Raw genomic sequence first — 27742 nt, forward strand, 5'->3', positions numbered from 1 at the left:
AAATGCAATGAAGGCCAAGTTTGAAGCGTTGGTCCACCAGACCTTTCATACTCTGGAGACCTGAGCCATACTGGAGAGGAGGCCCAGTCAGGCCAAGCCAGATGTAATAACAGTGGTTTTATATGACATATTTATTCCTGTATTTCACTGTGTTGTATAGTTGTGTACGAGTCGTTGGGTAATTGTATTTGATATTGTGGACAGGGTGTACCTGCCAGAGAGGGCTTGGCCTCGGTGTGTTTCCCCTGTACAAATAAAGGTTAAATAAAACTGGTCACTGACACCTGGTCACCTGGACCTTCCTGACTGTTGTTATGTCAGAGATCAAAGACTGGCGGCCCGCACTGACACTGCACGGAGGAGAGAGACCAGGGATGTGTTCCAAAATGCATTCTTGGGGCTCTTGTCTGGACCGTATAGCGTCCGCACGCGCTCTAGATAGTGCTGGAATGCATGTTGGAACACAGCCGAGGTTTCATCACACCTGGGCACATCTGCCCCCTCCGTCCTGAAAAGCAGTGCGGCGAAAACACACACACAAAAAAAAACACGCCCCAGCTGTTGAGGCCAATTCCGAGAACACACACGAAAATTAGCCACGGATTATCCAGTACATCCAGTCACACTTCGATTCACAGAACGGATCCGAAATCAGCCCAAACTAGACGACCCAACCTTAAGCTAAAGACAGCGTGACCCAACAGGGATTTGCTTCTCTGGCATCTTTTACTAAGGCTGGTGCCAGCAGCTCACCATGTACAGTCAGGCCACACTAAACACCTTCTGAAGCCTATTTCAAGAAGCACTGTATCATGCACAAGGTCTCTCCTGTGCTCCTTGAACCAAACTGACAACAACAACAACAACAACAACAGCTCCCAAAACCAATAGAGAGAAGTCCCCCACAAGGTAACACGTGTGAAAACCGTAGGCAGCACATGAGAGTATATGTGGGCGTTTTCTCTACACGTGACGTGACAAGGCTAGGTTTGCAAAACAGCCTTCCTGTTACAACACTGTAGAGAGGAATTCGACAGGTCCTCTTTCCCCCTGAGGGCGAGACTCTGTAAACCCCCCCACTGCCCATACAGAAGAAGTGTGCTTGCTTTGTCATGACAACCACGCATACATTACAAACATGACTAAGTAAAGCTACTCTTCATCAGGGCTCATTATGGTCGCTAAATCTGTGACAAACTGACAGTTAGTCAATCAATGGCCTTTGTGTGCTTATGGTAGGCCTACTAGGTAACCACGTCTCAACAGAAGAAAACAATGAGGTGTGTTTGGTAAACAGTGTAGGACTGGTAGGCAACAAACAAAGGCAACTGAGGACAACCCTGTTCACATCATTCTCAGACGCCCGACAGCAACCGCTGCACATTCCAAATCTATGGAATGAATTTCAGATTTAGTGTGTTAAACATTGGAGTGTTAAAAAGCCTAGAACACGTAGGAGTTAAAAGAGTAGCATTAAATCTACACACGCAGACACCACAGTTTCTGGTTGATCAAATAGCCATTTAGTGAAATTGATTTACTAAGCATAACAGAGCTTAAGGCTAAGCCATATGGCAATAACAAGCAGCAGGCACAGCAAGGTAACACCCCTCTTATGAAACACACACACCACCACCACCGTCTCAGCTCCCCCCTCCAGCTGGGCAGACCCAGTTCCTCTTGATCCACTCCACTGATAACCTCTCTCTGTGCAAACACTGTCAAAGCACCGGCCACAGAGAGCAGCTCACTGTACTCTCACTGAGGATTACATCATCGCCGGGGAAGAGGAGTGGAAACTCCTACACGGAGGCTAAACGAGGAGGCTTCACACAGGTGCGCAGGTGTGTTCACACGTTCACACGTACCGTGGGCCTCCGTGGAGGCTGGCGGAGGTAGAAATCGGAGGACGGGCTCATTGTCATACGTGGAACCGTCTACAGTCAGACTACACCGAACACCGTCTCGAGGCTATTTCAGGCAGCTCTGTATCATGCTTAAGGTCTTTTAACCAGACTGACAACAACACCTAAAACTGAGAGAGAGAAAAACCCACAAGGTAACACGTGTGAAAACCCTTAAGGCAGCACATTAAAAGTACATATGGGCGTTCACTCTACACCTGAAATGACAAGGCTAGGTTTACAAAACAGCCTTCCTGTTCCAACATCGCAGAGGAGCTTGACGGGTCTACTTACTCTCCATTCCATGCGTTACAATGAGCCCGTCCCCTTCTGAGGAACTCCTACCTCCGCCCGCCTCCCCTGGCGGGCCAACTGATGGCCTTGTTGTTGTTGTTGTTGTTGTGTCTGTGTGGGGAGTTGTAGCTTGGATGTTTCCTCCACAACACTCTTTTCAACACTCTTTTCAACACTCTTTTCAACACTCTTTTCAACACTCTTTTTCAGTCACAGCATATGGAAATGGGGGATCACTGAGAAACAGCTGAGAGAAGAGAAGTTCTCCACTATAAGAGAAGTTCTCCATGGAGGCCATCGGCCTACGCTGCTGATGACAGCATTGCAGAAGGCTCCCGACCGAGTTAATCATAGACACGGCTCTCTATGAGATAAACATGGCTGACAGAACATGAGACATACCAATCCCATGATATAGAGATCTCTAAATATACCCCCAGGGTCCAGTGTAACTTGCACACACAGAGAAAAAACACACACACACACACACACACACACACACAGACACACAGACACACACACACAGAGTCTGAATGCTTTTTTCCGGTCTGTAAATAAATAAATGTGCTTTTGCACGCCACATTCTTACTGGGCTGCCTGACCTCACAGGCTGCATCCATACATCCGGGACCATAGGAGGAAACGGGCCGTGCCTGTGCCTGGCAACTCAACAGACCACCACTGTGTTCTGAGAAGTACCACACCACAACACTGAACTGGGTCACCGCTGTTAACCTATGCTATGCTGCTAACGCTGATTCAACCACAAACACTTGTGGTTCTCTGTGTCTCAGTCACTAGAGCACGGCGCTAACAACGCTTAGGTCGTGGGTTTGATTCCTGCTGGGACCGTATGTACTGAAATGTATGCACTCACTGCAATGTAAGCCGCTTTGGATAAAAGCGTTAGCTAAATGGCATATATTATTATATATAATATACATATATACATTATTATATATATATATATATATATATATATATATATATATATATATATATATATATATATATATATATATATATACACACACACAATTCCATATGTGTTCCTTCATAGTTTTGATGTCTTCAATATTAAGCTACATTGTAGAAAATAATAAAAAAAAAATAAAGAAAAACCATTGAATGAGAAGGTGTGCGCAAACTTTTGACTGGTCCTGTATATTAGTAGTGGGGTGTTTCCTTTCCAGAAAACAGGGACGCAGCCAAAGTATTATACGATATAAGGCCCCGGGCCTGTACGCTCCATGGGAACTTTCCATTTGACAATCCAGAAGCATGCAAGACATTCTTCATATAAACATGGCTGTTCCTCCAGCTAGGGAACGCGTTACGTAATGGTCGCTCGTTTGGGTGTGACAGTATGCCGGTAGAGAAGGGCGTTTTGTCATGCTCCCAGAGAAAGCTCCCGGTGCAAATCTGCACAGGTTATTACAGAGCTCTTTGTTCCCGTTGCATAAAAAAACATCAAGGGCCTACGTACTGAATTGTACACCAGGCTCTGTACGGGAGGGAACTCTTGGGAAATAGGCCTACTGCCCATGGCATCGACTAGCTAATGTTGATATATGCATTAGAACGGCCTGTAGGCCGGTTGGAACATTCTATCTACAGCATAAATCAAATCAAATGGTATTTGTCACGTACATCGTATACAGTCGTAATTGATACAGTGAAATGCTTTGGGATCTTGCTCCTCGATCAACAACAATCAACAATACAATATAATATAGTCATAATAACACAGAGACAACAGCAGTGCATAAGGGTAGGTAGCGGAGGTAGCAGCAGTAATGGTTGCAATAATAACAATAGTAATACAATGTCAAGTGTTATGTAGCAGCAATCATTTATAGTAATAGTGCAAAGGTGCAATGAATGTGGTGGCAATTATTGATCAATCAAAAATCAATTTTGACAGATAGGCTTAACCAACTCAGAGACATGCGGTCACTATTTACTTCAAAACATGAACAGATTGAGATGAACAAATCAAACCCTCGAACACTAAACGCTGAACCTTAAACCAGGCAGGAAGTACCCTGAACCAGACAGGAAGTACCCTGAACCAGGCTGAAGGACTGAACCCTAAACCAGGCAGGAAGTACCCTGAACCAGGCAGGAAGTACCGTGAACCAGGCAGGAAGCAGTTGACGGACTCACCTGTAGTAACGTGACTGCAGGTAGGTGGAGCACACGGCTTTGGACACGTGGCTGGCCGAGCCGAAGTCTATGACCTTCACCCTGTAGGGCTGCCGAACCGGGTCCACCAGCATGATGTTCTCAGGCTTGAGGTCGGCGTGGATCAGCCCCAGGCTTTTCAGCTTCTTCAGGGCCGTGGCCACCTGCTGCAGAACGGGCCTGATCACCTTCAGGGGCAGCGGGCTGAACTTGTTCTGCTTCAGGAAGTCGTACAGGTTCTGCTCCAGCATCTCGAACACCAGGCAGGTGTGGCTGCGGTGCTGGAAGCACTCGAAGGCCCGGACCAGGTGATGCTCGTCCGCGTTCTCCCCGCTCAGGCGGGCCAGGATGCCCACCTCGATCTGGCCCTGGCGCGCGTACGACGGGTGGTTCTTCAGGATCTTCACCGCCACCACCTCCCCGGTGCCCCTCTTCCAGCATTTCACCACCTGCCCGAAGGTGCCCCTCCCCAGGAACTCCAGCACCTCGTAAGTGTTCTTCATGGAGCACAGGACCTCGTGCTGTACCAGCTGGTAGTCCCCGTCCCCCGTGCCGGTGCGCGCCCCCGTCCCCGCCCCCGTCCCTGCCCCATTCTGTTTAGGGGGCGCCCCCCCGACCCCCACTCCTACCCCTGTCCCTCCAGCGTTTGTGTTCGCAGCATTAGTTTGCAACATGGCGGCAGGCAGCATGGAAACGTCCTCCACTATCTGCATGGCTCTCCCGCGGTTCCCTGGGCAATGGCGCTCCTCACGCTCACGCCTCAGCCCGCATCGCAGGGGGCTGTCCGTCAAGTTCAAACCTCCTCCACCACCACCACCCTCACCACCACCACCTCTCTCTTCTACCAACTCCTCCCCCCTTCCTCCCCCTTCACTGCTGCTGCTGCTTGTCTGGCCACAGCCTCCCCCTCCACTTCCTCCACCCCCTCCGACTGGCCCTGTAGCTCCACTGCTGTCCCCCTGCAGACCCTGCTGCTCTGGGGCCTTGGTTGGACCGAGGGGCACCTTGCCCTGGGTCTCAGCTGGTTCTCCTGGTAGATCACTGTGGACCTCTGTCAAGGACGCAACCTGCAATGATATGTTCTTCCCACTCAGGGGTCTCGTACGAGATGTTGTTGTTGTTGTTGGGGCTTTCGTGGTTTTTATTGAAGGGATGATGTTGGGACGCGCGATACCAAGGTTTACTCCAATCACGTAGGTGCGCGAGGTCCTATCGTGAGTAGCACAGCTGTCGACCTCGACTCTGGGTTTCTCGTCCGCGCTCGATAAGGCACTTTGCGTTTGATAAACATGCGGTGGGTAGACCAAAACATGTGAGGCCATACCTATGAGAGAAGAGAGAGGACAGGAAGCATTAGTTCATCGCCTGCCATCAACAAAAAACAAGCTTCCTCTTGAGAGGGTTTTTTGACCTCACATGAAACCGGATAAATAACTTCTATAAATGACATTTTATTAGCCATGGTAATCTACCCAAGCCAGACAACAAGCCAGACATTACACAACGATCTCATGAGAAAAAAGACAGACAGAGAAGCATGAGACTGCTTTAGGGATACAGTGTGTAGAGAGCTCCATAGTTGCACTTTCAGAAAAAAAAAACAGGAACCATATCAAAGTACGGCCTACAGTAGCTAATGAAGAATAAAGAGTGTGTGTGTGTGTGTGTGTGTGTGTGTGTGTGTGTGGGTGGGTGGGTGGGTGGGTGGGTGTGTGTGTGTGTGTTGTGTCTGTCTCACTCGCGCTGGAACAGCAGAGCAAGCAAAAAAGGCAACTACAGTAGATAAGAGGGCTTTATTCCACACGCAAAGTAAACTGTGTGACCCTTTAGAGAAGCCTAGACCACAACAACCCAACAGACCAACCAAGCAAAACGCCTCGGCCACACCGCCTCTGGCCAGGTCCCTAGAGACGGTCTGCAGATGCCCAGACCATCAACAACAATGGTAAGAGAGGATCATTAGTGCAACAGGTTAGTTGTTGATAGTCAGGCTTACTTGAACAAAAGGGGGGTAAAACCGTGTGGGAACATTCTCGTGCTGGGCCTGGCAGATCAGGGATGTTACAACACAGGCTCAGACACGCACAATGAAGCTTCGCTCGGAAACTGGACCTGCAACTTTTGGTTCAATCCATAAGTGAATTCACTAATAGGCCTATCTAGTTCAGAAGTTCAAGAATCAGTCACATAAGGTTTCTAACTCAATACAACACAAGCTGACATGTGACTACAGGACAGGGCAGGGCAGGGAGGAGGAGGAGAACAGGATAACACCACTTAATCTCAAGTTCTAAGGTATTGCTACTAATAAAAAAATAAATAATAATACACTTTATATGTAACACACTTCGTATTTGTGCAATCTCAAAGTGCACACAGTGAAATAGGTCTTCTCTGTTGGAAGTCATCTTATCTTTCAAGCTATATTGACCTCGTCAGACCCACACTATCACATCACGAATCCACAACAGAGCCAGCTGCAATGCCTGCCACCCATGGCCCCAGCAGCCTGACATACTGCATTGCTAGGAGAGACCCTGGCCCAGGCCCAGGCTCGGGTTACACCGCTCACCGTCTCAGCTGCTAGCTGGAAGGCCCACTTGTGATTGACCTTTCAGCAAGACCCAAACGGGTGGGGGAGAGTGAAGAGGGGGGGAGAGTGAAGAGGGAGGGAGAGTGAAGAGGGGAGGAGAGTGAAGAGGGGAGGAGAGTGAATGGGGGGAGGGGTGTCTCCTGCGTGAAAGACACCTGTTGTCAACATAGGTTCTAAGGTAGCCTAGATTTGTCCTCGCCTCGCTCGAAGATGAAGTGATCAACAAAGAGATCTTGCCAGAGACACATTTAGCTGTAGATGCGTATTGTGTCCAGTAGTACATGACTCTGGACCCAGCGAGTCAGGATAGTGTTGATATAGTCGTACACAACAACTGCACGCCTGCTTCATAGAAGTTGAACTCTGAGAACTGTTCTGACTGTCTATCCATCACTTTATGAATGTATATTTAGCAAGCCAACTGATTAAATACCTCGGAAATAACCAAGAACTGGCCAAAACTATTAGCCATGTCTCGGGGTTCGGTCTAATAGCTGGAAAGGAATGCAACGTTCCAGTTAATAAGACCAACCGACAGCCAGTTTCCACATGAAGTGAGGAAACTGATCAGAAAGGAAATGTACAAGTTACATGTACACACCTGACACCATGCAACGTGTTCGTTCCGTGGATTAATCACACCCATAATATGACAGTTAGCCAGTGACAGCTAGCCTACTGTAGGTGTCAAAACAGTGAGGCGAGGACTTCAAAACAACCTGCTAGCGAAATATAAGGAAAGAAGAAACGTCTCGATCTCTGTAGCACACACATACCTTTAAAGACAGCCGTATATGATAGTATCCATGACTTCTCTGAACATGCTAACGAGTTAATAAATACCCAAACCATGCTCAGTACGCTCGCACTGCTGCCATCTTGTTCGCTTGGACAACGAGGGAGACTTTGCTTTCGACAACCCCACCATCTCCCACAAGTTAAACTCCAAATAACTCACGTATTACACCATTAAAAGAAACCAGTCTTCGTCCTTAGCGTAGTTAACAACTGCCAGTTTCAGAAAAAGTGTGTCTTTTCTTCGTTACGTGGGCGGATAAAGCCCATTCTTCCAGAATGTGAGGGGACAGTCGTCCCAGAGACCGACCGTTCTCGTACTTCGCTCGCTGTTGCCTCCAGTTTGCGCGAGCAGCAACAGCCTCGCTCGCCCCCCGCCCTGCCCGAGGAATGTTCTCAGACCAGAAACATCAAGCGTCGATCGAACTCCACATGATTTCGGGCTAACTTTTCCATTGATAGAATGGGATCTTTACACACTTCACCTTGAATAACTATTATTTTTAGGTCAGTTAGATCTCATACATTTTTTGAAAGAATAGGAACCAATTTAGATGTGTTCATCCATTTATTGTGGTTAATTATCGCAATTATTGAATGTATTTGATTAATTTACCTTTAATTCATACCTGGACAATTAAGACCTGAGTTGGTGCTCCATTTCAATGGCTTGCTTACATACGTTCGCCGTTACTGAAGGGCAATTCTGACTTTGTCAGGCGAACTTTCTAAATGTACAAATGTTTTGACATTTCATGAAGTTTCCAAATGTGTGCATTCTAAATGAAGAGCTATGTGTGCATGTCCTTATGAACTCTTAATGACTTGCATTATCGAGAGCTCAGGGGAGCAGTCTGCAGCACAGTGCTTGCTCTGCAGCTAATATTAGACGGCATGGCATGGACACCCTAATCCAACTGGCAACTGTTAGTCCCATCTGGGAATACACAATGACTGGGTTCATCTAATGTGGCAACAGGTGTGAGGCAGCAGGGGGGAGCACCCTTACACACACACACACACACACACACACACACACACACACACACACACACACCACACACACACACACACACACACACACATGCACACACACACACACACCACACCTCCAACAAACACACACACCACACCCGCAACGAACACACACACACACATGCGCACACACACACACACACACCACACCCACAACGAACACACGCACAAGCACACACACACACACACACCAACCCCCACAGACATGCCCTTTGGCCTCAACACCCAACTTCCTAAATCAACCTCATAAAAGGAAACACCACTGTACTATTTCCCCACACCACCAGCATGATGTTATACATGATGTTATACATGATGTTATACATGATTTCGTACATGATGTTATACATGATGGCAGAAGACAGCTCACAGTGTGTGAATATAAACGGATTGCTCTCATGCCAGCTATGTAGTAGTAGTAGTAGTAGTAGTAGTATAGTAGTAGTTGTAGTAGTAGTAGTAGTAGTAGTAGTAGTAGTAGTTGTAGTAGTAGTAGTAGTAGTAGTAGTAGTAGTAGCAGTAGCAGTAGTCGTAGTCGTAGTTGTAGTAGTAGTAGTAGTAGTAGTAGTAGTAGTAGTAGTTGTAGTAGTAGTAGCAGTAGTAGTAGCAGTAGTAGTAGTCGTAGTCGTAGTCGTAGTCGTAGTCGTAGTCGTAGTCGTTGTAGTAGTAGTAGTAGTAGTAGTAGTAGTAGTAGTAGTAGTAGTAGTAGTAGTAGCAGTAGTAGTAGTCGTCGTAGTAGTTGTAGTAGTAGTAGTAGTAGTAGTAGTAGTAGTAGTAGTTGTAGTAGTAGTAGTAGTAGTAGTAGTAGTAGTAGTAGTAGTAGTATAGTAGTAGTAGTAGTAGTAGTAGCAGTAGTAGTAGTCGTAGTAGTAGTTGTAGTAGTAGTAGTAGTTGTAGTAGTTGTAGTAGTAGTAGTAGTAGTAGTTGTAGTAGTAGTAGTAGTAGTAGTAGTAGTAGTAGTAGTAGTAGTATAGTAGTAGTAGTAGTAGTAGTAGCAGTAGTAGTAGTCGTAGTAGTAGTTGTAGTAGTAGTAGTAGTTGTAGTAGTAGTAGTAGTTGTAGTAGTTGTAGTAGTAGTAGTAGTAGTAGTTGTAGTAGTAGTCATAGTAGTTTTATTAATACACACCAATGTGTGTATATACACTAAGAAAGCACTTTATTATGAACACTTGTACACTTTCTCATGGTGGGGGTGGTGTAATGGTGTGGGGAATGTTTTCTTGGCACACTTTGGGCCCGTTAATACCAGTCAATCATCGCTTGAATGTCACAGCCTATTTTAGTATTGTTGCTGACCATGTGCATCCCTTCATGCCCACAATTTACCCATCTTCTAATGGCTACTTCCAGCATGATAATGCACCATGTCACAAAGCAAAAGTCATCTCAAATTGGTTTCATGAACATGACAATGGGTTCAGTGTTCTTCAGTGGCCTTCCCAGTCACCGGATCTGAATCCAATAGAACACCTTTGGGATGTGGTAGAACGGGAGATTCACAGCTTGAAAGTGCACCTGAAAAATCTGCAGGAATTGCGTAATGCAATCATGTCATCATGGACCGGAATCTCAAAGGAATGTTTCCAACATCTTGTGGAATCAATGCCACGAAGAATTGAGACTGTTTTGAGAGCAAAGGGAGGCCCTACCCAGTATTAGTATAGTGTTCTAATAAAGGGAGGCCCTACCCAGTATTAGTATAGTGTTCCTAATAAAGGGAGGCCCTACCCAGTATTAGTATAGTGTTCTAATAAAGGGAGGCCCTATCCAGTATTAGTATAGTGTTCTAATAAAGGGAGGCCCTACCCAGTATTAGTATAGTGTTCCTAATAAAGTGTTCAGTGAGTGTACATACATATATGTATATATATAAACATTTACAATATTCTATAAACCTATAATTTATGTGACTACACAGTTACAGACATAGTTTTTAAAACCTTTTACGCAGTTGAAAAACAAGAAAGCAACAGGAGTCGTATTTGGTGGCTTGTTAATGTCCAAAGGACAGGAAGTAGGAATAAGGGGTGTGTGTAGGCTATATGAGTTTAGTGAGATACGGGAAGACAGAGTTCTGATCGCAGCCTGTTCTTGCTCGGGGAATGTTTCGTTTGCCAGCTACAGTATGGATCATGACACGGAAACAACGAGTCTGTGACAGTGCGTCGATGTTGATTCATCCTTTGAGGTGTTGGCTCCCTCTGGTGGTAAACATTGATATGAACTCTCAGGGCCAAGACAGCCCTTTACAGTGTTGTGCCACCATCAATAAGACTTTTACGTGAGCACTGATTGAACATTGTATACGTCATGTGAAGTATAACTGTATTTGTAATTCATTGTCTATATTGAGCTGTTATGTATTTACTGTTTGACTGATTGCCACACCAAGTTCCACATGGGAAAAATAAAGTTAATCTATCAATCAATCACTCAATCAATCAATGAACCTATCTATATTGCATGCCTCTCATATTGCATAAGATGTACTGTGCTGTATAGCCTTGCTTACCAACTCTCCTACAAGACAACACACATACCAATGCTGAACACTGTTTTATTCCATAGGTGATCATAGCGTTGCCTCAAGCAGAAAGTGCCTAGAAGCAGGAACATGAAAGCTTTGACATATTACAATTGGCATTGTAGTGTACCTGTACACTGACAACCGTGTGAACTACACATTGATAAGCCATGGGAAATCATTTTGTTTGGAATGACTCACAGATGAATCACAGTCAGTGACACATTAGAAAACAAGCGATGAATTTAAGCAATAACGTCAAACACTTTAAAACACAGGTGTGTAGACATGACCGATTTTACCTGCATCAACCAGGCTTCAATGGGTCAAAAGGTTAACTGGCAAACACAAGCTGAACAGCGGTTCAGTCAGTGAATCTTGTTATCCTGTCCAGTGAATTTCAATGCTAATTTCAACACTAATGAACAAAGTGTCTTTAAAAATATGAACAACTCATGCATCTTGCTGGTCCGCAACATGTCAAGGCACCAATCAGTGATTCCTTTCATTGCCCTAGGTATTTACCAGGGGAGGCTGGTGGAGGTAAAAATCGGAGGACAGGCTCATTGTAATGCGTGGGATGGAATGAGGAATTCCATTCCATTCCATTCCATTCCATTCCATGCATTACAGTGAGCCTGTCCTGTGTTTTCTACCTCCACTGGTACTGACAATAGCGGCGGTGTTTAATACACGAGCACAAACACGTTTCTACATCGAGCCAGTGTGCTCTCGGGCTCCTCTCGACCCCTGGTTCTGAGTTCCAGATGGTTCCGCAGAACCCCTCATTGGACACACGCAAAAGAAAACAAAAACGTGCGGTTTTCGTACGGCGTTTTGTCTTTTACCTGCGGTTGCTATGCCAACCCATAAATAGCTGTGATACAGTATATTCGTCACCAGACTGGTAGGAGATGAAGGAGTATGGCTACAGAGTATGGCTACAGAGTATGGCAGAGTTAGTTTGAAATCGCTTAATACTGTCAACAATGCCCCCTAGCAGCCACAGAATCAGCATAGAATGAAGAGCAGGGCACAGCCTAGTCCAGGGGAGGCCGGTGGAGGTGGAAATCGGAGGACGGGCTCGTTGTAAATGCGTGGAACGGAACGAGGAACGGTTTTAAAACACATGTGTTTGAGGAACGAGGAACGGTTTTAAAACACACGTGTTTGACACCATTCCTCATTCCGTTCCACGCATTACAACAACAAGCCCGTCCTCCGATTTCTACGTCCACCGGCCTCCCCTGACGTAGGCGTTGGGATCCATTTTATTCACACAGTCATGTTTATCCCGTGGGGTCGTGGCCGTGGCCGTCCCCTTCCTGTATGTTGGCCTGCAGAATCTTCTGGTAGAACGGGGAAAACACCAGCTTGTTGAAGTTGACCAGCCGACCGAACTTGACGCCGATCTCTTCCAGCTCCTTGCTGACAGGAGCCAAGCCCCCAGGGAGGGTCGGGGCGCTCAGACGCGGGCTGGACTCCAGGAAATGTAGCATGTAGGTCTGGATGCGGGACTCTGTTGAAGGGAAGATGATTCAAGATGAAGGGGAAAAGCAAAGCGATGACGCCATGTGGAACAAATTGCATCATGGTTGACTACCAGAGTTAGACCGTACATGTTCACAACAAACAGAGATCATGGTTGACTACCAGAGTTAGACCGTACATGTTCACAACAAACAGAGAACAGATGGCAAGATGCCAAGCAAAACAACTATTGCAATACAATGTGTACACCCTAGTCCTAACCAACACCAACCCATTCATAAGTACAAATAATTCAATATAAACAGTCTGGGGAACACCTTTGAACACACGCACAGACAGACAGACAGACAGACAGACAGACAGACAGACAGGACCAGACCAGACCAGACGCAAAGTACAGATAATTCAGGTTACCCATCAGTTTGCGGATAGTGTTGTCCTGGAGAGTAACGGCTGAGATCTGGCCCTTCAGGATGCCCTGGCGGTTGGCGGTGAACGGGGAGAAGCCGTGCCCAGACAGACACTCACTCAGCTCCACACACATCTTCTCCCCAATGGTCGCAAACGCTTCATCTGCACGCCACGACCTGTGGAGAGAGAGAGAGAGAGAGAGAGAGAGAGAGAGAGAGGGAGAGAGAGGGAGACACAGAGAGAGAGAGAGAGAGAGAGAGAGAGACACACACAGAGAGAGAGGGAGAGAAAGAGAGAGAGAGAGAGAGAGAGAGAGAGAGAGAGAGGGAGAGAGAGGGAGAGAAAGAGAGAGAGACAGAGAGAGAGAGAGAGGGAGAGAGAGAGAGAGAGGGAGAGAGAGAGAGAGAGAGAGAGAGAGAGGGAGGGAGGGAGGGAGAGAGAGAGAGAGAGAAAGAGAGAGAGAGAGAGAGAGAGAGACGACCATTCTGTAGTTGGTATGCGTCCGATACACCGTCGTCTCCCGACAGGCAGCATCATTCCTACGCGACGCTCGGAGCCTCAATCGGCGTGGATAGAGTGGGTGCTACCCCATGTCCATTAGACAAGACGGCCCCCCAAAGTTATTGTCCCAAACAAAGAGAAGCTGTCAACATGAAAAACAACAATGTACCATACAGGTACATATTGTATCGCCCCCCACCCCACCTGAGCTAATGCCAAGGCTTTAGCTTAGCAGGCTAATTGACCTACGTTCAATCCCAGTCGGGCTGCATGTGTCCCTATGTACTTACGGCGCGTGCATGTCTGTGAGCAGCACCCTGACGGTGGTCTTGAGCCGGTCCATGAGGCCCGGCAGGCCTGAGATGGCCTCCCCGGTGGTGTTGTAGATGATGAGCAGGACGGACGCCTCCATCACCAGACGCTCCAGCTCCTGCTGCATCTCCCGGAAACGCACCTGGTCCATCAGGAGAGTCTGGGGAAGGGGGGGGAGGGGAGAGGGGAGAGAGGGGAAAGAGGGAGAGGGAGGGTGGGGGGAGGGGGGGGGGGTAGAGAGGAGAGAGGAGAGAGGAGGGGGAGAGAGAGAGGAGAGAGGAGGGGGAGAGAGAGGGGGGGGGGGGTGGGAAAGGAGAGAGAGGGGGGGGGGAGGAGAGAGAGAATAAATAGAAATGATAACATCTCCTCAATGCAAGTCGTCACCCACTCTGTAGACCAGTGAGAGGTGTGGTGTTCTGGGCGTGTCTACCTCGGGGAAGGGGTCGGAGGCGTGGTCCCACTTCAGCAGACGCAGGTAGGCATGGTTGTGCACAGAGAGGGGCTGGAGGGAGGGGGGCTTGGCCGCAGCCAGACCAGAATCGCTCTCACAGAGTAAAGACTTCACCGTGTCCTGAAGCCACTTCTCAGTGTAGTCCAGGGCATCTGCGAACAGCTGCATGTGTTAGTAACTTCATACACACACTTGTACACACACATGTACAGACACACACACACATTTCTATTCGATGGTCCTCTGTAATAATAATTGCCAAGTACTGTCAGTCAACAAAACCGTGTAAACAGATCCAACATGTCCGCCTTACTGGGTTGCTTCTCCAGGAAATCCTGGAATTTGTTCCGTTCGTATTCGACCGACTGCTGCAGGAGGTGGGGGCGGATGCTGCTGACAGCAAAATTGGCCATATCAATCTTCATGTTGTCCAAAACTGAGAATATCGCTCTGAGAAACAGAGAGAGAGAGAGAGACAGAAAGTAAACCGCTGTTGTCACAGATTGGTTAATCAATCAATCTACTACATCTACAACATCTTCCGCCGTAGATTGAAGACCCGTCTCTTCAGGCTACATCTTAACTTAACTCCCTCCTAAAGACCTCTTCATCACCACTACCCACCTGTACAAGTTTCTCTCCTGTTAATAATAATTATAAAAAATAATAATAATAATAATTCTTCTTCTAGCATTGTGACTGCCAATGGCCCCTGTTCCGAGCATTGATTACCTTATCTTATGATGACTGATGGATAGATGATTCACTTACTTAAACAAATGTATTTGTAAGTCGTTTTGGATAAAGGCTGAATGCCATAAATGTAAAATGTAACGCTCTGAAAAGCTCCTCCATTCCGGCTGTTATGGCCAGGTTGTTATTGTAAAAGAGCGAGCTTTCTTAATGATCAGGATCAATAAAGGTAATAAATAAATGAATGAATAAATTAATCAATGAATGAATAAATTAATCAATGAATGAATAAATTAATCAATGAAGCAATGAATGACTAAAACCGCAGGGCATCGGTAGGTGACGTACCTCAACAGAGGAACTAGGTCAGTGTTGTCCCGGAGTTTCTTGATGTCGGGGTCGCGGGAGGGGGCGCAGAGGGACCCCATCATCCCGATGACAAACTCCACCACCTTGCTGAGGTCCAGCGCCCCGTTCTCCGCCTGCTGCTGGATCAGGGAGAGGTCCAGCGACTCCTCGATCCGCGCCCTCAGCCGCCCGTGACCCGGCAGCAGGAAGGACAGCAGCGTCTTCGGGGGCGGAGAAGAGAGAGAGGGCGGACATGATACGTGAGCCTCTTCTCAATTGTGAGGAACACCATCCCTACCTCCGTCCTCCACTCGCTTCGTCCTCAAAGAGCATTGGAGGAGAATGAGAATCTTCTCCTCCAATGGGTTTTCAGTAGGAAGCGCATGGAGGACTGAGGAGAGGACGCAAGGAGTCGTGTTCCTAACAACTGACAAAAGGGCCATGAGTCTGAGTCTTAGCTCATAAAGGGCCATGAGTCTGAGTCTTAGCTCATAAAGGCATGAGTCTGAGTCTTAGCTCATAAAGGCATGAGTCTGAGTCTTAGCTCATAAAGGGCCATGAGTCTGAGTCTTAGCTCATAAAGGCATGAGTCTGAGTCTTAGCTCATAAAGGGCCATGAGTCTGAGTCTTAGCTCATAAAGGGCCATGAGTCTGAGTCTTAGCTCATAAAGGGCCATGAGTCTGAGTCTTAGCTCATAAAGGGCCATGAGTCTGAGTCTTAGCTCATAAAGGGCCATGAGTCTTAGCTCATAAAGGGCCATAGACTTAGTTCGTAGTCATAATGTTGACACGTTCAACATGCTGGGATACAGGAAGGACGATCACCGTTGCCAGGAACCACACAGAGTTCTGCTCCACTCCGCCAAGGTTCAAAGGACAGACCATTGGATCCTCTGTGAACAGGAGTGGAGCATATCTTTTGTCTCCTTCCAGTTTAAAGACCCACACTAGTCATTTTCTTTTGATATATGAAATCCCGGTGCTGCACAATGTCATTGCGCAATGACTCAAGTCCGAAAAAGGACATTTAAGTCAAAGTATGTGTCGTTTGGGCGGTACATTCTATTTTCTTAGCTCCTCCTAAAACCATTTCCCACGTGCCGTGACGTATGACGTGTCACACAGCTACAGAGCTCCGTAGCGTGACGCAGCTAGCCGGTTGGTAAAGGCAGCGCCCAGAGACAAACAGAACTCTCCGAACCCCCTTCCCCGGTGTTTTTACGAGTGAGTCAAACAACCTTTCAACACATTTTATTCAGAATTGCTCCTAGCCACATCTGGCCTCACATTCCCAAATAGCTCCGTGAATGACTAATGTACCACTCGCTGGATTCGTCCTTTGAGTATTTTTTCAAGAAAAGCCAGGAAGCTAAACTGGCTGGTGTGGGGGGGGGGGGGGGCGGGGGAAGCAGGGTAGAATTAAAAACTCGAGCTGATGAGACGGATTCTATTCTTAAAGCGGGTCATGCGTCGGCCATCTCAGCGCTCGCTGCTGGAGAGAGAATTTGCCTTGAGACAATTCCGCTGAGTTACAAAACATTAAAGACCAGACCTTCAATAAAGACGTTCAAACATTACAGACCAGACATTCAATAAAGACATTCAAACTTTCCTCTTAAGAGACGCTCGGAGCCTAGGGCTGTAAGCGTTCCTATTCGACGTCACTGTCCCTCCCTCCGGACCCTCTCTCCCCTCTCCTGTCTTACGTCTTTGATCTCTGACAGCAGCTTGATGGCGTGATCATATGATGGCGGCTCCTCGTTCAGCTGCGTCTCCAGGCAATCCCAGAATGCTTTGTGCATGACATCTTTTATTTTTCTTTCCAAACTGGGGGCAAAGTGAAGCGGAATTATCTTAAATGGCAACTCAAAATGTTAAAACAGAGCACATCAGAATTAAATGTGGAATCTTATACAAATCTCCCCATAAAGTGAATGCCCCAAACAGACCACTGGGTATTAGGAACCACTAACAACACAGCCATGGAAACACACATATGCCTAGTGCAGCGAAGGCAGAAGTCATAGGGCGGGCTCATTGTAACGCATGGAGCGGAATATGTAATGGTATCCTCATTCCGTTCCATGCATTACAAAGAGCCCGTCCTCCGAATTCTACCTCCACCAGCCTCCCCTGCTCCATGAGTGTCCCTGGACCTCACCTTCCCTCTGGGGGCTCGGAGGGCTTCACCTGGAAGGCCCAGTTCACCACGATCTCATGGGCCAGCACCATGTTGTTCACGCCTTTTGCTGTCTCCATCAGCTCCTCCGCTGACACAAACTTGGGCGGGCTGGCTGTAGGAGAAAATCGGGGCAAAATAGAGGCCAGTTGAGGTAGAGGAATCGGAGGACGGGCTCATTGCGATGCAGTGAGTTACGGTATCAAACACTTTCCATGCGTTACAACGAGCCGGTTCTCTCCGGTTTCTGCCTCCACTAGCCTCCTCTGGTGGGGTTACTGATGGCGGCGTAGCGGCCACCTGTGTGGGGTGTTGTGGCCTGGATCTTTACTCACACTGCAGAGCGGTCCCTCGTTGAGGGCTGGGGGTGCTCTGGCGGGCTCTCTTACTGATGGACATCTCCTCAGAGGCGGCGGCGGTGGCGGTGGCGGAGGCAGACGGGGCCCTGTCATCGGTCCTCTTGTCATCCTCACACCCAGGTTTGTCAGAGTCCTTGGGCATGATGCTCCTCACACTTCAGAGACCCAAGACTCCACTGAAGGTTTGGGATCGGTTGTTTACGAACAGAGAGACACGTAGACACACACACACAGATACTTATACTTGGAAGACTACAGAATAGAATAGACAAATTATTATGGAGTTTTCGTGGATTATGTTCATAATGGCTTTAGAGCCGATGTTTACTACCTAGGCTAGGTTGATGAGCTAGCTATCTTTGTGTCATGGCAAAGGAAACAACCATTTCTGACCTGCAGCAGACAACGATCAGTGGGCAGATGTCTTACGATGAATGACATCATTCCCTTGCTGGCAGTTACTACGCAGTTACACAGTGAACTAGAAAACAAAGCGCCCCCAGAAAACTGTCAGGAAACGACGTACCTTGTTACCTTCCGTGGACCGTTATTAGCACTGGAATGACTGGGTGATGCCGGTGCTCAAGTTACCGGAGAACAACAGACGTAAGTGACGAAGCGATTTACCTAGCTAACGTTAGCTGTTATGGTCTGAGTCAGCGGAGATTCATTTGGTTACCCGATCAGTGTTCGCAGTTAAATCGTTTCATAATTCGTGAAATATTCATTTGAGATAAAAACGAATTCGTTGTGTTGTGAAAAAAAATCGCTGATGAAAAAATGCATGGGACAGTGCAAAGTCTTCCGGCATCGGGTGGGGCCAAAGTGACGTCAGGTTCGAGCCCCTTGTCGTGACGTCATTGATAAATACATTATTTTGTCCCTCTGACAGAATTTACACTCACCAGTCCAGAACCAATACAATATATTTGAGTAAGTAAACTATACATTTACATGCACTTGGGGCTTACTGGAATAACATTTAAGAGCTATCCCAAAGTTGAAGAATTTAAATGCCAGGGCTCTTCATTGATTTGTTATTCCGGCTTAGTTTATTTAAATTTCACTCAGAATCACATGCAAACACAGGAAAATCTATACATACTCCTACAACATATACACTGGTTATTTACCATCCAGTACCCTGACAGCAGCGACAGATCCACCAAAATACTGAACAAACAATTCGGGGTGGCCTTGGTAAAACTGCCCCAGTAGGCGTTTCTTCTCCTTGGCTGAGTGTTTTGGGTCTTCATGGATAGTCTTCAGTAGCGCCTGCAACGCATCATTTGTGGTCATTTGAGTGTAGTCCATATAAGCGTTAGTCGAGACTTGCTCACAGAATGTTGATCCTGAGGAGAACAGAGAAGACGGAACATTAGTTTAGACACTTGACTAAATCACCTTAGAACTCCTGTACTACTTGGTACATTCACTAGCATCCACTGTAAATGTGTCAAGTTCACCTGTGACATCTGGTTGCTTCCCGTGCGCCAGACCGGCAAGCTTATCACTGACCAGCTTGTGTAGAGACCCTGGTATCTGATGCAGGAAAAAAAAAAAAAAGAAGAGTGAATGATTTCAAACCAAGCATCATATTCTCATACACATCAAAGATGGAATGATGTCATGAATGACCATTCCTATCCAATTGTTAATGTATAGAGATGGCAAACAATCTTTGCCCTGCCAAGAGCCTACAAATTAAAGTAAATTAAGTTTAAAAGTCTAATTAGTGTGTTATGGTTGTAACTTGTTTGTAATGTAACTATTTTATTGTGATGTATGCGTGTCTACATGTGATCTTTCTGAAATATCATTCTCCTTGGCTGTTGTCTTGGACCAGGTCCATCTTGAAAGAGATGTTCTCAGTGACACTAACCTGGATAGATTAAAGGTTAAACACACAAAAAAAAGAAAATATGTGATGAAAAACAACAAAGCAAGAGACTACCTTAAAGATGTCGTCCTGATTGTCCAGCATGAAGAGCACCAGAAGGTCCGCTCTGCCCTTGGACTGAGACTTGTTGTGGATGACAGCTCTGGAGAAGGCCCTCTTGACCACCATCCTGTTCTCGATCTGAAAATAACAATCATTACAATGACAGTCATTCTATTATATGTGGCTCTGGGGGTGGAAGAGCTAACCAGACCTACAGTGGGTCAAATATGTCAATGGAACAGTCTAGATGTACTGTGTGTGTGTGTGTGTGTGTGTGTGTGTGTGTGTGTGTGTATATGTATGTATGTATGTATGTATGTATATATATATATATATATATATATATATATATATATATATATATATATATATATATATATATATATATATACACACACACACACACACACATGTATTGTATAAAAGGGGAGGCTGGTGGGGGTAGAAATCGGAGGATGGGCTCATTGTAATACATGGAATGGAATAAGGAATGTGTTTGATACCATTCCTCATTCCATACATTACAAATAAGTCCGTCCTCCGATTTCTACCCCCACCAGCCTCCCCTGAAGTACTGAATTTGACCCAGGACTGAAGCTAACCAACAGCAACTGGTTGACAGAACTGCAACTGACCCATGTGCCTCACCCCCAGACTACACAGGGCGTGTCGCACAAGTGGAACCTTTGTGTCAGTCGTTACACTGGGGACGCGGCACCGGGTCTGTAACAGAAGCACACCGCCGGTCAAGCGGCAGACCAGAGAGAAGCTTTGGGCAGACTCAACTTGTGTTGCTTCCATCTGGACAGCCCTGCACGCACCGCAGACTGAGGTAAAAATAGACTTGATTGGCAGAATCCTAAAACGTGAGGCCCACTGCTCACGGAGCCGGTCTAGCATGTCTCAGACCTACAGAGGGAGCTGGCAGATGCTTCCTTATCAGAGATGTGACATGCCCAGTGTGTTTTAGTTTTTTTTTGGGGGGGGGTAACGGCCGGTCTTATACCTCTTTGTCCAGTTTGACCTCCTGGGGGTCGGCAGCCAGAGCCATGAAGCACAGCAGCCTGCGCAGCTCCTCCCTCCTCTGGGGGTGCAGCAGCTTCAGGCTCAGCTGCAAGGCCTCCAGAGCCTTGTCCAACTTGGCATTCTCTGCAAATACAAACAAGACTTCAGACAGGTGACGGACCAGCAGAAGACACCCAAACAGACAGTTTTGAGGCGGCTCAGGTCCAGTCTCACCGAGCAGGTCAGTAACCCCTGTGTAGATGTCAGACATGTGGCTGCTGAGCAGAGGCGGGCGCTCCGCCTGGCCGTAGTGTTTCTCCAGGGTGTCATACAGCAGTAGCTTACACTGCACATACCTGGGGGCACGTTCAAGAGAGGAGGACGTTACGAAACGTTCAGATAGGAACATATGACAGGTATTGTGTCGGTCGTGTGGAATAGGGAGTCGTGTCTGCTCTGTACACCAGGGGAGGCTGGTGGAGGTAGAAATCGGGGGACGGGCTCATTGTAATGCATGGAATGGAATGAGGAATGGCATCAAACGCTGTGTGTTTCGCTGTTCCTTGCGTTACAATGAGCCCGTCCTCTGGTCTGTACCTCCGCTGGTGCATTGTATTTCGACCTGTAATGTTGTGAACGTGTTGCCCCACCTGGTCTGCGCCTGGCCGACTCCCTCTACCACATCAGGACACCTGGGCAGCTCACGGCTCACCGCCACCACCTGCTGGTCAGGAAGGAACTCCAGGCAGTCCAGTGCTGCAGAGAGCCAATCATCCTCCCTTCAATAGAAGAACACGTGGCGTTATTCAAACTCACCAGGCTGTGCTATTGAAAATGTATGTTTAGTTGTATTGCGACTTCCATTTGTTTACTTAACTCATTTAGTGCCAAATTGTCAGCATTCTAGAGTGCCAAGGGTGTCTTTATTCACCAAAAACACACAAATTATGATGCTTAATTTTAAACGCGAAATGTATTTCAGTGATGTATTTTGTGTGGGATCAGTAAAACATGCAATACCTTTGTTCAAGTTACCAGGTATTCACACATACATCTCAGTGTAAAACTGTATATTTTGTGTTATTACGACATACTGGGAGTCCTTGAAGGCATTGAGGATCTGGCGGTCCATATAGTTGCTGGTGTAGATGAGGTCAGGGTTCCTCTGGGGCAGACGAGGGGGAGAGGGGATCTGTCTGGCCTCTAACACACTGTCCAGCAGGGGGAGCTCTACCAGCTGCAGCAGCTGCAGCACAGTCTCCTGCTGCCACACCTCATCAACCACTACAGGGAGGAAGGAGGGATGGAGGGAGGGAGGCAGACAGAGGGGGAGAGGCGTAGAGGGAGGGAGGGGCATGGAGGGAGGGGGGGAGGAAGTGAGGGAGCCATCAACAAGGCTAGTGTTTACCAAACCATTCCTGCGCACATTTTTGTTCCATCCAGCTCTAACACCCAATTCAACAATCTGCTACTAGGTTGTCATTTGATTGGTGGGATAAAAATCTGGTGTATTAGTGCTGGGCAAAAACTAAAATGCTGACACCCAATAATCGCCAAGGAATGGATTGAGAAACATTGAACTAGACAATACGCACAACCATCCAGCCTGAAAAACAACAACAACTGGGAACTTAAATCAACAAACCAGATACTGGAACGTGTGATAATGCTGATAATTATGTAGATCAGGGGAGGCTGGTGGAGGCAGAAATCGGAGGACAGGGCTCATTGTAATGAATGGAATGGCATAAAATATACCAATATACCAATATACCATTCCTCAATCCATTCGATGCATTACAATGAGCCCTGTCCTCCAATTTCTACCTCCACCAGCCTCCCCTGATGTCAGTAGGAGTCGGACTCACAGCTCTGGGGTAGTGTGGAGTTCATCCGTGCTTTGCTGGGACTCAGGCTCATGTTCTGCAGAACAGATTCCATGTTTTCCAGAACAGTCTCCAGGGATTGGTTGGCCTTGACAGGTGTAGCATATGTAAATACCTGATCCTCTTGCCTAAATGATCCAATCAAATGCAATTGTCTTTAGTTATTTCATGAGCAAACCCACCACACAACACATTCCCAGTCCCTCTACTTTGTGACTGAGGAGTATTTACATAGATACAGGGACAGACATCAGCCTGACATTTCTCACCTCACCCAGACAAATGTTCGTATAAAATGTATCATTTTGATTTCTTTGCTTTCTTGGCTTCGCCAACCTGCTCTGTGCTCAACAAAACAAACACATTTTAAAAGCACTTACTACATAACACAACCTACAATGTTGCCTCTCTCACAATAACACGTTTGTTGTTTTCTAAGGGACATGTGCGTGTCAAGGACAGTGCCTCCCCTTTCCGGGAAGGGAACTTCTTCTGAACAACACAGTGGGTGACCATTATAACCAGAATTCATACCACACACTGGACTGGAAGTGTATGCCGTTGCACCTGATCAGCCAGGGGAGGATGGGTCCTCCTGGAGTCTGGTTCCTCTCAAGGTTTCTTCCCCTGAGGGATGTTTTTCACACTGCCCTATATTTTTCTCCCCTATGGGGAGTTTTTTTCCTTGGCTTACTCCTGGGGGGGGGGGGGGGGGGGGGGTGGGGGGGGGGTCTATGATTTGGTGTTAGATCATATTGTTTGTATTGAATTGATTATTTAGTATTATTTTTGGTTGTGAATCAATTGCACTATATAAATAAACCTGACTGGTTGGTTGGTTGTAGGACATCAACATGCAGGTTACACACCTGCTGAAAGTGCTTTGGATACCAGGGGTCAGCACGCCTTTCTCCAGGTCGTCCACAGAGGGGTTCTCAGTGCTCAGAAACCGGTAGAGGCAGGTCCTGCTGTCCTGGAACAAGTCCAGCTTCTTCTCTTTCCCAATCACTTTGGTTCCCACTGACTCAAACACCTTACAGTCCATAAGGGCCTGGCATACACGCGTCACTCTGTCACGAGAAACGTCAGCACCTTAACACACACAGAGAGAGAGAGAGAGAGAGAGACGGATGGAGAGAGCATGGGATAAATAAAGAGGGAGAACAATATAAAGAGATTGAGAGGGATAGCAGAAAATAATTCTCACAGTCCCATCAGTTACAGACAAAACACAGTAAAAACACAACACCTCACTGACCTTCAAAGAACCTGCTCTGGACTATGTGGGCCGCCACAACATCCACAGCGTCAGAACCCTGGAAGCAGTCGTGGTGAGACTTCAGATGAAGACGCCTCCTCTTCACCTTCACCCTCGTCCTGAGGCTGGCGATGATGCTGCGCCATATAGAGGCCTGGATTGGCTTGCTGGCCATGCCACGACCTAAAGGAGAATGGGTGAGGAAAAAGGTGATATGACAGGGGAGGCTGGTGGAGGTAGAAATCAGAGGACAGGCTCATTGTAATGAATGGAATGAGGAATGGCATGAAACGTTTGATTGCGTTCCATGCATTACAATGAGCTCGTTCTCCAATTTCTACCTCCACCAGCCTCAACTGGGATGTGGGTATATCAAGGTTTAACAATAGCCTACGACAAGAGAGGTGTTGGTCGTAGAGATCAAATGCTCTCAAACACATATAAAGCTCAAGCAAGTTAATTAAAATGATCAGCCAAAGCAAAGCAAATAATACTTACAAATACAAATTTGATGGTTTTAGATTAGGCCTACTTTCAAATAAATAATGGTGGTTGAACTTGTGATCGTTACCTTAACATAGCGTCTCCGAATGTAACCCATAGGCCTATGTGAATGTGCCCTGCCGTATTCTATTGCTTGTTCGACATATTCAAAAAGGTAGTGTGTTACCTGGAGGACGCAAACACAACTTTTCAGCAAGATTAAGCGCGGCGGCTCTCTCCTTGACTGAAGCCATTCCTCAATCAATAGTGGTGACGTAGCCTAATTGAAAACCTGGTGAAAACCACACCTTTATATACATTCTGCTGCAGGTGCGTCGACCAGAGATCCCCTTCGAACCGGCAGCAACACCTGCGTGAACGCAAAGATCCTTTTCTAAATGAGATCGCTAGATGGCAGCAAATAGCAAGCTCTTCAGCATGTCTCCTCTCACTGACCCCCTCCCACCGTGTCCAGCCGCATCCAGTATCCTGCCACAGCAACGGATAACGTTTCATTTATGTAGGTAGGCCTAGTCTGGGACGGGACACTGGGTTCTCTTAAACTGAAGGCCCTATTTGACTAATTTCGGCCTAAAAAAACCCATAACATTAGAAATATGATGATCAGATGCTAAAGAAGGATGCCATTTGATAGTTAACACCTTGACGATTTGTGTGGATATGCTCAGATCATAATTCAGAATAGCATACTACACATGACAGAATCAGAATCAGAATTATTTTATTTGGCCAAGTAAATATATTTGCACATACAGGAAACTGACTTGGTGAGGTTGGTGCATGGGACATAAAAAACAGCAATATTTACAGTACCAGTCAAAAGTTTGGACACACCTTCTCATTCAATGGTTTTTCTTTATTATTTTTTTTTAAATTATTTTTTACATTGTAGATTAATATTGAAGACATCAACACTCTGAAGGAACACATATGGAATTATGTAGTAAACAAAAAAGTGTTAAACAAACCAGAATATGTTTTATATTTTAGATTCTTCAAAGTAGCCACCTTTTGCACTGATGACAGCTTTGCACACTCTTGGGAAGGTGTGTCCAAACTTTTGACTGGATATATATAAGCAAAATATTAACAAAAACATTAAAAAAAAAATAATAATAATATTACAAAATAGAACAATCAAACAACAAATTGAAAGGACAATGAAATAAAGTAATGAATAATGAAATTAAAGCAGAATTTGGGTCCAATGATTCGCCCGTTACATTAGTTACATCGCACGGCGATAAGATACGTAACGCTCAAACTCCCGCCTTTCCCCTCTCACCTGCGCGAGGCCCCCCCTCCCTCCCCCCCCCCCTCCCGCCCGCCCTCCCCCCTCCCTCCCTCCCTCCCCCCCCCCCCCCCCCGCCCTCCGTTAACGGCCGACCTCGTCCCGTCCTCCGGTGTCCCCCGCTACCGGAGCTAACATTGGAGCTGGTTAGCTAACGGTCACTAACGGTCATTCGTCGTCTGTGGTCGTCATCCCGTCGTTCACCACAGAGAGAGGACAGCTAGCTCGCTAGCACCGAGGACCGAGGACCGGCCATCCTCCTCCTCCGAGGCTGAACGGAGGTAGGGACGACGGTTGGTGGAGGCCTGAAGGTGCTTTTCTATCTATAGTCTCGACGTAACTCGTTCGCCAATTAAGTTGCTGAAATCTTATCTGTCTCCAAAAATCGGACACATATTTGGTTTGAGGTGGTCAGTAGCAAGCCCGGTGCCGTCCCGTCTGTCCTCGTTGGCGTGTCCCGGTCTGTGGTCTGTGGTCTCTGAACCAGCCCTGTCTTCTTACATCGACACGTCTGTGGTCTCTGAACCAGTCTGTGGTCTCTGAACCAGTCTGTGGTCTCTGAACCAGTCTGTGGTCTCTGAACCAGCCCTGTCTTCTAAGTGCTGATTCTTACATCGACACGTCTGTGGTGTTCATTTGTAATGTGTATCAATCAGATTGATCAATCAATCATGCCATTGAAAATGATACATACTGTAGCTATATACACTGCAGCCTAGGCCTATATGATATTCCATATGGATCAGCTCAGCTGCAACAATATACTGTAGCCTACTGTACTGTATAGTAGAAACTAATCCTATTTATTTTTAAGCAATTTAATGTACACAGTCCATAGATCATATTTTGACAAAGGAGAACTCATTACCATAATACAAATATCACGTGTTCAATTGCTCAGTAGGTATATTTTGGGTTATGATTTTGTATAGTATATTAATGAATGCATTTGATACTCCATGTTCCGATTGCCTAACATTTGAACAATATTATTGTCCACAGTATCTACTTAATTGTAATGACATAATGTTACTGTAATAAGCCCTTTTAAATACCGAGCTCTAGGCAACTAGCTGTAGGCAGCTATGTGCTTAAAAGCATTGTCGTCAGGCCAGCCATGCCGTTGTGATTAAACACATATTACCAGCACCGCCCCAGGGCTTTGATTATGGCTGCCGTCTCCTTTAGTGGGCATTACAGCACAATAGTCATATAACTCACCCAAAGGTAATACAGATAACACTGTGGCTGATGTGATGGGAATTATCCCGGCCCGTTTTATGGATGGTATCCTTTTAATTTAGCTTTTCGTGGCTTTATAGAATTGTTTAATATCTGCTCAAGTGTAACAGAGGCAAATAAAGACATTGTGTCCTCCCCCCCCTCACCCCCCCCCCACCCTTTAGGGGTCACAGTGTCGTTTATGATAGTAGCAAATTCTAACGGGATCATTTAATTCTCCCGTACGTGATTGATGGCGCCGCAGGTTAAATGGAGAAAGGCCTCTTCTATTAAACGGCAGTGGAGACCTCCCACTTAAAAAGTCAGACAGTCGTGATGAGGAGACAGGAGGGGACCATCCACAGGTCAAATTAAATAACTTATATAATTTAAGCGGAATGGCAGAGCAATTTGTCCATTCAGTGTTATGGCCCTGACCCCTATTAGACTCACAGGACAGCTTCATTTCCACCTTGATCGGTTGAAGATGTTCTCTCTCAATGCAGTGGAACTGCTACCAAATAACTCGCCTGAAATTCTATTCATTTCTTTTTCTTTTTTT

At 46.6% G+C, this 27742-nt stretch overlaps 3 protein-coding genes across 4 annotated transcripts in view; all 3 read right to left on the bottom strand.

Annotated features, from left to right (window-relative positions):
* hipk3a (homeodomain interacting protein kinase 3a) overlaps positions 1-5156 on the bottom strand; it is a 33560-nt gene extending 28404 nt beyond the window's left edge. The window contains exon 1 of the mRNA XM_083666236.1: positions 4365-5156. Within this exon, the coding sequence (XP_083522362.1) occupies positions 4365-5095 (731 nt within the window). The 5' untranslated portion in view covers positions 5096-5156. The remainder of the gene's footprint in view (positions 1-4364) is intronic.
* Positions 5157-11355: 6199 nt separating this feature from the next.
* tcp11l1 (t-complex 11, testis-specific-like 1) lies at positions 11356-18793 on the bottom strand. Of its 2 annotated transcripts, XR_014554128.1 has the most exons (11): positions 18600-18793; positions 18050-18249; positions 17697-17829; positions 17242-17362; positions 15536-15756; positions 14808-14944; positions 14474-14646; positions 14022-14203; positions 13234-13406; positions 11985-12847; positions 11356-11890 (listed from the first exon to the last, which is right to left on the bottom strand). XR_014554128.1 is itself a non-coding variant. In XM_083666184.1 (10 exons), exons 2-10 carry the CDS (start codon positions 18213-18215, stop codon positions 12618-12620), a joined length of 1536 nt encoding a protein of 511 aa, XP_083522310.1. In that variant the 5' UTR covers positions 18216-18249; positions 18600-18793; the 3' UTR covers positions 11356-12617. The 2 variants fall into 2 exon arrangements, 1 of the variants encoding a protein (XP_083522310.1); XM_083666184.1 differs by having other exon boundaries at positions 11356-12847.
* A 405-nt stretch (positions 18794-19198) lies between these two features.
* LOC310801594 (DEP domain-containing protein 7-like) lies at positions 19199-25128 on the bottom strand (the record flags this gene model as incomplete). The annotated part of the gene is made up of 11 exons (XM_083665660.1): positions 19199-19425; positions 19540-19615; positions 20028-20153; positions 21022-21164; positions 21255-21376; positions 21671-21799; positions 22115-22304; positions 22889-23034; positions 23776-23998; positions 24165-24347; positions 25104-25128. 11 exons carry the CDS (start codon positions 25126-25128, stop codon positions 19199-19201), a joined length of 1590 nt encoding a protein of 529 aa, XP_083521786.1.
* Between the last annotated feature and the right edge of the window lie 2614 nt (positions 25129-27742).

Source organism: Argentina silus (genome assembly GCF_951799395.1).
Source record: "Argentina silus genome assembly, chromosome: 3".
NCBI lineage: Eukaryota > Metazoa > Chordata > Actinopteri > Argentiniformes > Argentinidae > Argentina > Argentina silus.

Coding starts and splice junctions, on each gene's coding strand:
- tcp11l1 (XM_083666184.1), bottom strand. CDS start 18,215: ATGCCCAAGGACTCTGACAAACCTGGGTGTGAGGATGACAAGAGGACC. Junction 14,945..15,535: donor GACCTAGTTCCTCTGTTGAG/GTACGTCACCTA, acceptor TCTGTTTCTCAG/AGCGATATTCTCAGTTTTGG. Junction 12,848..13,233: donor CACTATCCGCAAACTGATGG/GTAACCTGAATT, acceptor TCCCTTCAACAG/AGTCCCGCATCCAGACCTAC.